Below are 14,863 nucleotides of genomic sequence, written 5' to 3' on the forward strand. Positions count from 1 at the left end.
AAAAATGAGGACCTAATGTCGGGGGTTTAAATGGAGAGAAAATGTTTTGAGAAACGATGTACAAATGCGCTTTACACAATTGATGTGTATATGGATTGGGATAACAGTTGTATGAGCCCCTAATAAAATGTTAAAAAAAAAAAAAGAAATTCAGGTGAAATATCGCTAAGAGAGAAAAAAAAAAATCTTAATTGCTGGGGTGTGGGGGGAGGCATTGAAAATTTTTCTGTGAAAAAGCGGGGATAGGCTAAATAAATTTCGTAACCTAAATTTAAACCATGTAGAGTCCCCATTCTGCTTTAAAGACTGCATTTTCATCTATGTAGTTTCCACTTGACCAAAATTAAGTGTTCTAGAATCTGGTAATCTTCTAAATGTTTTTTATCGATTATTATAATCCCCATAGTTGAACTCCTCTACATAGTCAGCAAAATATAAGTAACTATCCTTCTGGAATTCTGCTTTCAGCCAATGGTATCTTTATTCCACATCTTCTTATAAATCTCCTGAAATTTCTGGCAGTTTCCTGTCAATGTACTTCTGCAATTTTTTTGAATTGTCTTCAGCACAATTGTACTTGCATGCGACATTAATGAGATAGCCTGTAGGGTCAGCTGTCCTTGGAGTGGGCACCGTCTGTGGACCACAGAGCTGTCTTTCAATCTTCTTGGCACAGACAAGTGAATGTTTCCATTGCTGCATTAGTGTGTTCACATTTCCTGGAGCCTTGCTTTTTTGCTAGTACCTCCAGTTCAGCTTGGACTTCGTTTAATACCTCTGGTTCTTGATTATATGTCACCTCGTTAAATGGGTTTGAAAATCATCAGGTCATCCAAACTGACAAAAATCAACTGAAAGACTTCCTTGTTATCATTCAGTCCTGCTCATTCAGTTACTTCTAAGACTCCTCCATCACCTTAGTCTTCACTTTGCAATTGTGCTTAAAGAAGGGTTCCCAACTGTCACTAGTAAGCAAAAACACATCTAGACTTCATTTGTAAACACAAGTACCACGGGGCTGACACAGCGATCAGCAACACAAAGCAGCCTGCAAATTCCATGGTTTCTTCTCAAAAGTGTATTTATGGTCTGTACAAATCATATCTTCTAACCAGTATTCATCCCTGTAATGTAATGGTGTTTGCTAATAAATCAATTATGTTAAGCATAAGTTGTAACAATTCTTAAACTTTGGGAATCAAAGTGTGAAGGAGGGAGAAAGAAGTAAATGCATATTTACTCATCAAATCACTAGAGGAACCGAAAGAAATTTCATCCCAATAACATCTTCTATAAGGAAGAAAAAACTAATAGGAAGCATTAGCAAAAAATAGAAAATAAATGTAAGGTGAGATGATGAACTATATAATCTTATGCAAAATGTTAATGTTTATTAAAAGGTTTCAGTATTAAAAATAAATTTTGTGTGTGCTTATCTGTTTTTTGAAATTTTAAAATAAAGAACAGGAATCATTTTTGAAATGAAAGGAAATAATACAAAAACTAGCTCAACCAAAATTGAAAGCAAATATCAATTAGCTTTCAAGAACAATTTCTCAAAGTATATTATTTAAAGCTACACAGAGCAAACTTACTGGTTCATAAACTAGACCATCTGCAGATGCAATCATTGTTTCTGCTAAATCCAATACATCTGCTCCAACATCTGCATAAAAAAGAAGTTGCAAGATTCACAATCCATACTCAAGAGTCTATCCTAATATAAACAAATTAAGGTGACATAGTTCACAATTTACATAAAGTCATTTTCCTATACTGATATGTTCAATTAGAGTACGATTATATATAGCTTAGGTAAAGATTATTTTAAAAATTAATAATGCTTTTCTACTTCTTGTTAAGTTTAAAACGATGGCCAAGTCCCACATGCTGTTGTTGCCTTGGGCTGCTGAGCTGATTCTGACTCACAGTGACACTGTATCAAAAAGCAGACTGTTTCATAAGCTTTCACCCTCACAGGAGAAGACCATCAGGTCTTTTTTCCCATGGAGCTGTTAGTGGGTTTGAACCACTAACCCTCCAATAAGCAACGGACTGCTAAACCATCTTGCCACCAGGGCTCCTATCAGCCCGAACCCCATGGCCAAAAGCACAAACTGAAAAGCTCTGCAAAAATTGACCAGAATAAATCTAAATGACTAAATGGCTGTTATACAGAATATTAATTACAAAAATCAATTAGGAATAAAAATAAATCTTAAAGTAAAGCTACTGATGTTCTTTTTCAAATAAAAAAATAAGTTTATTTTAAAAACTTCTAATGGTATCCAAACAGCCAAAATAAAGGAAAATATGATAAATTATTAAAAATAAAGTTAAAATGCAATCATTGGTTTTTAGTTTTTATTGGCAATGGCTTAAAATACGCATGAGTTCATGCATTCATGGATTCACAAGTTAAAGCTATACTTACACTGACACTTCATGGCAACAGTAATATCTATATTGATTCTCAATTTGCTGAAAAACAAAGTGGTAATAAATAGTATTTAACAATAAAACATAAGAAATATGAATCAACTGATCTATGAAAAACTTGAATTCCAATCAGTATAAAATATGCAGATTAGAATTTGGATAATGTATGCTATGATAAAAACAAATACATACTATAGGTAATAGCTTTATCTTATAATTATTCTGAAAGCCTTTCTGATTTCACCAGTTTTTAACACAGTATTCTTTAATAATCACAACTCTATGATTATTAGACTCCTCACTATTATAACTCCTCACTAATTTTACATAAAATATTCCTTTAAGAATATAAAATTTTTATAGTCACCAATTAGGAATTATGAGAACTTCTCTTATTGAATAACAACATCCCAGGCATTATGCTAGAAGTGCTACAAATATTCTTCATTCTTTATAGTAGGCTTCTACAGTAGAGCACGTTACAATTTTGCTAATAAATCACAGGGGCTCAAAGTTGTGTACATGACTGGCTTTTAAAAAGGCTTTTTAGAAACTGGGTGTGCATTACTATGGACAAATGCAATACAATTAGCAAATAAAATCCATCTGATCCTTAAAGTCTTACATGGACTTTTTCAAAAGTCACAATCAATAGTTTTACATTCTACTGATTAATTCAAACTGAATTAATTTTCAAATATCAGAACTAATTATTCAATGCGACTTAAGCACTGTGAATACCAATGGGTTCAACTGAAATCAGTCCTGTGCTTCCTATCAAAACTGTGTTTATTCTAAGAATGCATCTGGCTTTACTTAAGTGGAATTTTATACTTTTGGAGTCTTAAAGCTATCTAGAGTTTCAAACTGTGGCTCCCACAAATCTTGGGGGTCAGGCTCAAGAGATAATACAAGAACCAAAGGAAAAGTAGACATATTTCTGAGTGTTCCCATCATACTTAACGTGATAGACTAAGATATGACTTAATTTGAAACTATAGTGTTCCTTTGCTTATAAAAACAAATGGAATGATAATAATGTCCTTGAAAATGACTTGTATCTAAAATAACCACATTACATATGGAGAAATTGAGGTACAAAGGAAGTAACTTGTATAAACTATATAATATGTATAAACCATATTATACAGCGATTTACCAAAATGCTACAAGAAAGGCCCTAAGATTATTATTCTCATTTTATAGAAAAGGATACTAGAGCATTCACATATTTAAGTTGAGTAACTCCCTTAAAATCATGTAGCTACTAAATTGGAACTGAAAACTGTGTCTCCCATGCATGCAAACTTAACAATATAAACTCCGTATCACTAATCAAGTGAAAAACCTGATAGTACAAATAAATACATATAAAATACATTTTATCTCTTAATAAAGCTACTATATTTTCCAAGAAATAAGTGATATTATTTACATAAAAATTTAGAGTTGATAATAATTTATAGAAATGAAATTATAGGTTGAGGTAGGTTATTGTGCCAAGCTGGCCAATAAACACATGTGGGGTTAATCGAAGGGCGGAGGGACAAATGGCTCAGTGAGCCTCGTCTTTTTAGTTCTCAGGTCTCTTGCTTTCTGATGATTGGACGAGGGTGTAGCTGCCTTAGCCAGTTCCCTGCTTCAGCTGGCAAGGCTCACTTCCTGCAAGACATCCCCAAGGAGAAGCCGCATGGAGCTACCCCAATGCAGCCCTGGGTGCTGGAGCAGCGGTGTGGAGACCCCTGCCAGCACTGAGATGCTTACACATTCCCTGATTCGGCTTTCCTCCTGCAGTCGGCATCATTGTGTTGTGAGATGGAGGAGGACTTTGTGCATTGGTGTCGGACATATGGGTTAATGTTGGATTTGTGGGCTTGGGCAGCACTGGGTTGGGATGTTTTCTTGATGTGCATTTAACCTTTATATAAAACTCTCTCTTATACATGAGTTTCTGTGGATCTTGTTTCTCTAAGTACCCAGACTAACACATAGGTATAATACAATGTATCACTAGACAATTTTACAACTCAAACAAGATATTTAAAATTCTAAAGGGTAAAAAATTCAAAACATTAAAGAGTTTTCTCCTTCAACAAACAGAAAACCACCCTTTTAGAATTTAACTAATAAATGTTTGGTTTTAAAAGGTTTCACTAACACATGCAATTAATGAGTAATTTTGAAGATTATTTCTTCAAAACTAAAATAAACCAAGTAATACATATAAAAACATAAAGACAAAAAAACCTTTTTAAGGTTTTATCCTTAAAATAATTGAATCTAAAAACACTTCAAGAAAAGTTACCTAGAAAAATCCTTGTCTACTTCATATTCATACTTCATCCATGTATCTTGATACACTGAAAATTCCATTATGGTTAATAAAGCCATAGTGGTAAATGCAATTAGAGAAACTGGAAAAAAAATCAGAAACTATTTTAAATCAGATTTAAATTAGCAAGAAATCTACCCAAGTTGATTGTCATTTGAATGAATACTACAAAAGACTTTAAAAATATTATAGATATTTTTCTAAAACCGCTCAAAAATGAACATTTAATACACACAAACATTTATACTATTGAGGAAGCATTTTATGTCTTCAATTTTAAGGACCTCTCTCACTAAACAGGTAAGCCAAAATTTTAAATCAGACAAAAGTCTAGCTTTCTCAGATAAAGAAATGCCACAGACAGCAATAATTAAAAGTATTAAGTTTTCTATACAAATCTAGAAAATTTATCACTAAAAATGTTTTCATATTAAAACAAAAATGAAAACCACCTCAGCTAATTGCATAGATCCTGAACAGTCAGTTATCTATGTGCCTGAAAATTAAATCTCTCCAACTCTGTAGGAAAATTCTTGCTGACCCTTTTTTTGTTCTTATAGATATTTCACCACCTTCGTGAAGCAAGTGAAAGACCTGATAAAAAGGAGAGAACTATACTAAAACGAAACAAATAAGAGAATCTACAACAAGAACAAGTTTTCTTACTAAAACATAATCACAGATTACAAATGGGAAGTGACTATTAACAGTTGCCAAATAAAATCTCAACCCTACATGATATGTGCTCTCTTGAGAATTCTTCACGAGACAAAATAGTAAAAAATTGTTTTTCCCCATATAGTTCATGATTTTATTAAATAAAAATGAGGGGCTTTCAATGAAGTGAGATTACTTGGTATGACTTTTACTTCTAGTAACAGGGCAGGAGCATGCCAATAAATGTAGAGGAATCTCAGGAGGGGACTGGTTAGTTTCACCAAGCTTCTGAAACAGGAAGAGGAATTCTACAAGCATCAGGGAACAAGAGCCAAGAGGGGAGTACTGTGAGGAGCTCCTAGGTGGCCACTGCAATGAACCAGTGAATCCACCAGAGAAGCCAAGGGTTATGGGAGGAACAATAGGTGTCAGAATATGATAAAAATGGGTGGAGACACGTCTGAATCATCCTCAGGTAGATGTGGAGTTGGATTCCCCTCCTTTGTATAGCCAGAGGTCCTATGTGGCCCCCATATCCGTGTTTCAGAGCTACAAAAAGTTTGTTTAAAAAAAAAAAGGAATTAAAAGATAATGGAGTTTTCCAACAAACATTTTGAAGCCCCTTTGCATAACTGTGTCAGGGCCTGCTATTAAGTATTTTATTAACTTACTTGATCACCGTAGCAAACCTTCTAGGAAAATATCATCTGTCTCATGTTAGAAAACTAAGGCACTAAAATTACTAATTAAAGTACTTTTCCCCTTAATCAGTTAGGAGGGGCAGGAGGAGGATGTGAAGGCAGTCTAGACTCGCAGTCCGAGCTCTTGCCTTCGCATTGCGTGCTGCTGCCACTCTTCAGCTAAGTGAAATGAAGTAACATTCTAATGGCTTAGCTGACTTCCTTTTAAAACAAAAATATGACTAAATAATTTCAAAACTTATATCATTTTAATATCGTTAAATAATTTTTCTACCTTCAATTGTTAATATACATAACTGAAAAGTACCAAAGCCGTAAACGGGATTAATTCATTAATATTTTCATAAGCTCTGTTAAATATATCAATTGCATAAGGTTAGACACTTTAGAGACTACAAATAAGATTAAGACTCAATGGCGAGACGTGAGGACAGACAGACCAGTTGTAGTTGGAGCACAGTTCACTGATAAATTCTTCCTTGTGTCTCTGTACCGCGGCGGACTAGAGCAGGTCTCCTGTGCACTAACACTCACCTGTACCACCACTGGCTGAAGTCTCTACATAACTCTCAGGAACCTTAGGAAAGGCATCCAACTCTTTCACCAAATTTAAGGTTTTTTTCCGATTCAGTCGCCTCATCTTCAGGAAAACCCTCCTCTTTTTCCTTCATATAGTTATGCTAGAGAGTAAATAAATTAAGAAATAATGAGTCCTCTAAAAAGGTACAAGGTTTCTTTTTCCTATCCATGAAGTATGCACCCAATTATATTTTATGATAACTGGCAAGTGTCCTTGGAACAAATTAATGTTCTTATTCCTCCTTGATAAAACAAGACAAAACAAAAAACTCTTAATACTTATGTACCAAACCCAAACCAAACTCACTGCCATCAGGTCGATTATGACTGGCAGTGACTACAAGGCAGGGTAGCACTGTTCCTGTGGGTTTCTGAGATGGGTTACTAACATGATGGTCCGCAGTTCAAAACCACCAGCTGCTCCTCAGAAGCAAGACACGGCTTTCTACTTGCATGAAGAGTCACAGTCTCAGAAACTCACAGGGGCAGGTCTACACTGTCCTTCCTATACGAGTGCTGTGAGGAGGAATCAACTTGATGGCAGTAATCATGCACACTACTGTATTATTTCCACTCTTTGACAAAAACTATGTTTTATGAACAGGCAGTTGACACATACATACACACATTAAATAGAAACAAAATGTGAAAAGCAATTAAATCACATCTGAAGTTTTTAAATACCCAAATTAAAGAAAATTTTTCTCATCTATTAACAAATATATAAAAATACTGTATTCCCACTAGTAGAGCTCTGGTGGAACAGGGGTTACATGTTGGGCTGGTAACAGCAAAGTCAGTAGTTTGAAACCACCAGCCAATCAACAGGATAAGGACGGGTTTGGTTTTCTATTCCTATACAGAGTCACAGTGGAGAAACTCAAAATCCTAATAGGTTGTGAGGAGTTGGCATTAATTTGATGGCAGTGAATTTGTTCTTTGTTTGTTCTTTTTTGTTTGAGGAGAGACTACAAAATCAAATAGGGATGTTTACCCATTAGTAAGGAGACGATTACTGTTAGCTTCTTCCTCTCCATTTAAGCAAGTAAATTCCTTTTTGAACAATGTATTCCGGGAAACAATGTAGACTGTGTATGAAATTTTATTACAAGAATATTTCTGATAGTATTTTTAAATATTGAAAATGTGTGGTATACAATATACAAATTATGGTGAAGCAACAAGGTCCGAGTCTATGTAACTATTGAAAAGCTTCTAAAAGAAGCATTTAATGACATAATAAAATATTCACTATAAATTAAACAAAAATCAGAAAGCTGTGAAGTCCTAAATTTATGGGAGATGGGTGAAAACATGTAAGAACCAACATGAAAGGATTCTAATTGTCTGCTTGCAGAATTTTGAATTTTTGAAATTATTTTAATAATAGATTATTTACAAATAGTCTGCTTGTTATAACCCTTTTGATCAGTATTCCAATTACACTAAAAATATGTTAAAGGCCAAGCAAAAGATAACTGAATTCTCAAAAATGTGCATAAATTTTATAAATCTGCTTTATAGTAATAATACTCATACAGAACTATAAAACACACCTAGAAATCAAAGTTGCATTAATAAAATCAACAGATAAAAAAGATTAAATCAGATTGCTGCAAAAGTCACAATAAGACTAATGTTTCTGGAAGAAGCAGAGAGATGTGTCTGAAATCCAATGGATAGGATGATTATTTAAAAAAAAGATAGCATAGAAAAAACATTCAAGGAGAAAAAGTAGGGCTAGAAAAGCAAGAACTAGGTGCAATCATGACAATTACAAGACTCTACTAATCAGTCCATGGTGTAGCTATTCCCTAAAGGGAAGCTAGATACTTTAATTAGGTTGATTTCATTTGCCATTAGCAATATGCAACTAACTCCCCTTGCTGATTTCATGGTCACAAAATAGTCTTCAGATTATGATGTTGCTTCTTGTGTACAGTTTTTCTAGAGAAAAAGAACATGTCGACAAACAGATGACATTATGATCCCAAAAATTGGTATTTTCATTTGCAGAATGCCTGGTTGTACAGTGTATAAGCATACGGCTAACTTGCGGGTCAGTGGTTTGAATTCACTAGGCACAATGAAAGATGTGGCCATTTGCCTTTACAGTCTTTTTTTTTTGGGGGGGGGGGCATGTGTCAGTTCAATAGAAATGTACAAAATTGATAAATGTACAAATGAGGAAAAGGTCAAGGAAACATGAGCTATATTTGTAATATGTCCTCAAAAGCAAAAGAATGGATAATAAGGAGTCCTGGAGGCATAGTGGTTATGCATTAGACTGCTAACCTCAAGATCAGCAGTTCAAAACCACCAGCTGCAAGTAGGAAGAAAGATGGGGCTTTTTACTCCCATAAAGTGTTACAGTCTCAGGCACCCACAGGGGTTCTACCCTGTGTTATAGAGATGCTATGAGTTGGTATTGATTCAGTGGCGGTGAGTGAATGAAAGAGGTATAAACTTGACCTACTGAAAGATGACGAATGGGAAGTAGTAGGATTTTGTTTTAGGAATTAAGATAGAACAGAGTATAAAAGGAAATAATTGGAAGATGGAATATAAGGGCATATTAACCACAAAGAAAGGAGAGTGCTTAATCAATTAAAAAGAAGAAACTCATTTTATATATATATTTGTTCAGCCTGTATTTTGCCTGAGTCTCAAAGTAACATTCATTGTGTGAGTAAAAGTAGTAACAAGAGCTAACACTCAAGTTGAGTTGGGAATTGATCCCCATTTTATAAGGAGGAACGGCACTGATAAGTAAAGTAGGCGTCCACACACAACCCAGCGTTTTTCAGGGAATTCCAAGCATGGCGCATGGTTCTCCCACTGCGCTCCAGGTTTTCAATGGCTGACTTTTTTCAGAAATAGATCACCAAGTCTTTGTTCTGAGGCTTCACTGGGAGGACTCAAACTTACAAACTTCCAGTGCACAGCTAAGCGCAAGTACAGTCCCGCCAATCAGGGACTCTCAAATAAGGTGCAGAGGGCTCATCGTTCGCTTCCCATCATCCAGTCCAGTGACTGGAAACCCTGGACACCTGTTAAATTGGATTTGTAGCAGGTTATCGCCTGCCTAAAAGGAACTGCTGTGACAGTTTCATCATGCTGCTTTCATTTCATCAACTCACAAACTTGCAAAGAATTTTTTTTCTTTCACCTCCCTCCCCTACCCAGACTAGGCCTGATTTCCATAAGGGACCTTCCAAAGCTTTACAATGGGTGTTTATACCACAATTCCATGCAGGAAGCTAAGTCAGTACTTTACAGACTGAAATGCAACATCAAACCTGAGTAGATCCTGTTTATTACTGTCTCTGTAAGCTACATATTAGCAAATATTATGTAACTTTGTGTTAAGTTTTGACCCAACTAACTCCTCTGTCTGAAAGTTATTCAAACGTGCGGTCTCCATCAATAACTTCTCAACTCTACTTATTACCGACACTCAAGGCAATAAAACCAAGGGTTTGACGTATACATTCCCGGTGCTTCTGGCTCGGAGAAAAGTGGACACACTGGAACCTCTTCCTAACATCTCATCCACCTCAACCCTTTCACAAGCTCCCAAGCAGAATGCCAAATTCTCCTCGAATGTAAGACCAAATTCGCGTTCTTTTTTGTAAAAAAAAAAAAAAGAGAGAACAGTGTGCTGCCTAAAATGTGGCATTTGTCTGAATCGGGGTGGAGGTCCAGGACACGACCTGGCTGGTCTTCACAGCGCAGCTCCCGTCGCGCCTGCAGAGAATCGAGCGCTGTGAGCAGCAGGGACTGCAGAGGAAGAACCTGAACTCTAAAGAGTTACAAAGTAGCGCGAAGCCATTGAACCCAGGACACAGCATCGCCCAGGGTCCGGCCAGTAACGCCCCCGGGAGAGGTGGAGCAGCTCCTGGCCAGTCCACCCTCCAGCAGGACGCGGAAGACGAGGAGCCAGCCCCGTGTCAGGTGCTCAGTCCCGTCCCTGTATCCACGCCCTCAGCATCCCCGGGACCTACGAGCAGCGCCCACAGCGGGGTGAGTAGTTTACCTTGTGTTACGGCCCCAGCCGACCGCCATGTTTCACAGAAGCCCGGGTCGCCCGGACTCCGGAGCCTCCGGAAATATCGCGAGAACACATAGCGCCTACAATAAGGAAACGTCAGAAGGGCGCTCTCGCGATATTCTCTTTGCTGACGCGTGGCCAAGCGTGAGCTCAAAGGGGCGTGGTTAAACCGAGCGGAGGCGGAGACTTCGGAAGTAGCCGCGGAGCCGCGGGAACGTGTCTGGGAAGGGAAGTTGCCTCCCAGGAGTCCTAGATGAGGAAGGAAGGGAGCGCAACTCTGCACACCTTTCTTTACAAAGGAGGACCGTGAGCCTAGAAATGAACAGTTGCAAACCTAATGCATATCACTCCAATAGACAGCATGTTTTATGTTTTTGAAGAACCCCCACTGACGTTTTGCCTGGGGCTGCCCCTTTGAACCAGCTCCGAAGACGACTAGGAGGCTGCAGGTTCTGAAACCCCTGCGTTTTCTACTCCGCCAGGTAGGGTCGCTGAGAGTCAGAAACCAGTCGATGGCAGAGGTGTGGCTTTTGTTTTTTTAAATATTTTTTCGCAGTCCTAGTCTTATTTTACCTTGTCAAGATTATTGAAACTTACTTTTTTAGACTTAGGTAATGTTCCTAATTATTTGTTCAATGTCTTCTTCCAGATAGTAAGTTCATTAAACCGTATTTGCCTTCCTCATCCTTACAGATAGCAAGCACTGTTTTAAATGATTTTCCTGCCTTACCTCATTTCACACTCGTTTAATACGCACAGTGCTCTCTACTAATAAGGAAATTGAGCTCAAGAGCTGCTAATTTGTCCCCTGCCAGATGACTTTGAACAGTATAGGAAGAAGTTCCGAATCACAGCAGTGCCCTGCTCTTTAAAGAAACAAGTTGCATTTTTTTATTTAGCTAAATTACCTTTGTTGAAACATGATACTTGTTAACTTAAAATTATCCTAGAACAGAAGGGCAGATAAGCAGTTCCATTAATTCAACTTGATTTCCAGGCTTTCAGAGTTAAAACCACCGAGACCATTACAACTCATAGCGACCCTATAGGTCAGAGAAGAGCTGCCCTCTTTGGGTATCTGAGGTGGTAAATTTTAAAGCCCAGAGCAGAAAGCTTCTCTTTTTTCCCCCCAGAGAGTGGTTGGTTTCGAACTAGCAACCTTGCAGTCAGCACCCAAGACATAACCCACACTACCTACTAGGCTCCTTTGCTATCAGGGTTCAAAAAAAACAACTCACTGTCATTGCGCCATCCCAACTCATGGTGACCCTATAGGAGAGAGGAAAAGTGCCCCTGTGGGTTTCTGAGACTAACTGTACAAGAGTAGAAAGCAGCCTCTTTCTGGCAGAATGGCTGGTGGTTTCAAACTGCTGACCTCTCTGTTAGCAGCTTAACGCATAGCAACTGCACCAGCAGGGCCTCCTTCCTATCAATGTTACTCCACTTAAATTGGCTTAAACTTGTAAACTTATACTTACTTCCTTAAGAAGACGCATAGTGAAGTAAGAGTGTACATAGACACTGGATTGAAGATTTCTGGGGTTAGAATTTGAGGTCCCAATAATGTTACTTTGGGCACTGTAAATCTCTTTGTAATTGAGTTTCTTTATTTGTAAATGCGGACGTTGTCTGTAGAGCTGTGATGAGTCTTAAGTTTAACTTAATACTTTACTGTAAATCAATTCACCTACAGCGCTGCTTTCTTTTAGCTACAAAAGCATCAACCACTCAGTTCTTTATGGTCTCTTGAAGGTTGTCTGGAAAGGACCTCTGGTTGCAGTCTTTAAGCAGTAGTTTCCTAACCAAGAGGTTGGTGATTTGAACCCACCAGCTGCTCAACAGGAGAATAACAGTCTGCCTCTGTAAAGATTACAGGCTAGCACACCAGGCAGGGCAATTTACTTTGTCCTATAGGGTTGCTAAAAGACAAAAGCCCCTTGACAAAAGTGGTTTTAGTTTGTGGTTGTCTAGCAATAACTGTCCTGTATAGCAAAACTGCCGAATTTGTTCCATCCTATTTAAGAACCAACTCACTATCTTCAAAGCTACCAAAAGTATACTCAACCTAGTTTCCCCTGAAGATTGAAACTTTGTGTAATTTTTAAAAGGGATGAATATTTTATCCTGTGATATTGCTGGTGTTAGATTTAGAGAACAATTTAGTTTGGGTTTTGCCTTCTTAAAACCCCTTCCTTTAGAATTACCTGCAGGAAAAAGGGGGGAAATCAGGAACTAGTTCATAGACTGGTATTAACAACTGGTCCCAAACAGCCTTCATTTAGTGTAGACACTCAAAAGGTCCTTTCCTGGGGTATCTTTCTTTTCTTCCTCACTTCCTTCTCTCCCGCTCCCATGCCCTCCCCTCCTATTTTTCATTTTCTTCCTCACCTTTGAAGGAGGTTTTAGCAAGAGATCCCTAAGATCATGGCTCTGAGTTACTCTTTTACAGTAACTTCTGAAGTCATTTTTAAAGAAAGTAACAGTTTAGTGGAACCCCTAAGATTATGGCCCGTAGATACCCAACCCGGAACTGTCCCCTTTCAGGGAGACAGCAGATAAGCCTATGACACCTGTAAAGTGAACAGTAACACTGTGGGAGGACGCACTACTCAGACCACGGAACCATTAGGCCAACAGATCAGCCTTTCCCTCAAAACAAGCTCAGCAGACAGAAAGAGGCAGGAGGGAAGGACCGACAAAAAGGGACACAGGAAGTGGGCAGAGTGTTGGTACATCAAAAGAACTGCAACTAAGGAACTCCAAACAAAATGTGCAGAAATTGTTCAAAGGAAAAGCAATTTATTTGGGAAACTCTCAAGCAAAACCACAATAAAGCATTTTTAAAAGAGGTGACACATGCTTAACCCACATACTCTATATATAGGCTAATTTTAATGTTAGGTCATATTATTTAACTCCAATCTATTATTTAACTCCTTAATTCCTTCAAACCACTGTTGTCAAGTCTCTTTAACCACCAGGCGGGACACAATTCCTAAAGGATTCAAGAAATTTTGTGCTATTTTTAAAAGTAGCTGGGAAGAGACATTTCTCAACTACCTGCAAATCTTAGTTTTACTTTAGCTCATTTGCCTTTCATGCATGTGTTCAGGTATGTGGATGAAGCCAATCTGATTCCACTTTCTCCATGCTGCTTTCTAGTCTCGGTTCACCAGTCCAAACTCCACACTTTTGCCTGGATTATGGTCTAACAACACTTGTCAGCCATAGGGTAAGTATAGTGATTGCAATCTGTAGCCAGAGAAATTATGTGCAGAGAAACTTAGTTTCGCTCCAGACTTGCATAAGGCATGTCATTTAACATCTCTGAGACTCAGTCTTATCATTGGTAAAATGAGAATGTCAACGCCTTTCTTATATAATTTACTTAGATTTAAATGAACATATATAAAGTAGTTTACACATAAAAAGTACTAAAGAAGCCAAGTGAGAGTATCACTCCTGAATTAAATTCACAATGGAAATTATGGATTTTGTTAAATTGACGATAAAAAATAACTAGTAGATATATATATAGAATTAAATATATAATAGCTCTACAGGTATAGATTTATAGATTTAGTATTAAGGAAACAGATGGACATTGGATCTCCACTCAAGTACTTACTCAATGCAAGAATACTTTGGTCTATTAAATTGACATACCATGATGCATACCTTCCCGACATGATTGCTGAAGACAAATGTATGCATAAGCAAATGTGAAAAAAGCTGATGGTGCCCAGCTATCAAAAGATATAACTTCTGGGGTTTTAAAGGCTTGCAGGTAAACAAGCAGCCATCTAGCTCAGAAGCAACAAAGCCCACATGGAAGAAGTACACCAGTCTGTGTGACCACGAGGTGTTGAAGGGATTAGGTATCAGGCATCAAAGAACAAAAAATCATCATTGTAAATGAGGGTGAGTGCAGAGGGGAGACCCAAAGCCCATCTGTAGGCAACTGGATACCCCCTTGCAGAAGGGTCATGGAGAGGAGATGAGCCAGTCAGGGTGTAGGGTAGCAACGATGAAACAGACAACTTTCCTCTAGTTCTTAAAATGCTTCCCCAACCCCCCACGCTATCATGATCCCAATTCTACCTT

General features: G+C 37.7%; 2 protein-coding genes across 2 annotated transcripts in view; both read right to left on the bottom strand.

The window, feature by feature from the left end:
• The window catches only part of ERGIC2 (ERGIC and golgi 2), a 40,773-nt gene extending 29,956 nt beyond the window's left edge, over window positions 1-10,817 (bottom strand). The window contains exons 1-5 of the mRNA XM_004700000.2: window positions 10,745-10,817; window positions 6,664-6,809; window positions 4,745-4,853; window positions 2,435-2,481; window positions 1,596-1,666 (exon numbers count right to left, since the gene is read on the bottom strand). Of these exons, the coding sequence (XP_004700057.1) occupies window positions 1,596-1,666; window positions 2,435-2,481; window positions 4,745-4,853; window positions 6,664-6,769 (333 nt within the window). The 5' untranslated portion in view covers window positions 6,770-6,809; window positions 10,745-10,817. The remainder of the gene's footprint in view (window positions 1-1,595; window positions 1,667-2,434; window positions 2,482-4,744; window positions 4,854-6,663; window positions 6,810-10,744) is intronic.
• The window catches only part of OVCH1 (ovochymase 1), a 107,395-nt gene continuing 103,190 nt past the window's right edge, over window positions 10,659-14,863 (bottom strand). Inside the window, 1 exon segment of the mRNA XM_030885112.1 lies at window positions 10,659-10,839. Within this exon segment, the coding sequence (XP_030740972.1) occupies window positions 10,659-10,839 (181 nt within the window).

The sequence above is a fragment of the Echinops telfairi genome, unplaced genomic scaffold (genome assembly GCF_000313985.2).
Source record: "Echinops telfairi isolate 266 unplaced genomic scaffold, ASM31398v2 ScPeMD7_21;HRSCAF=78, whole genome shotgun sequence".
NCBI classification, from domain to species: domain Eukaryota; kingdom Metazoa; phylum Chordata; class Mammalia; order Afrosoricida; family Tenrecidae; genus Echinops; species Echinops telfairi.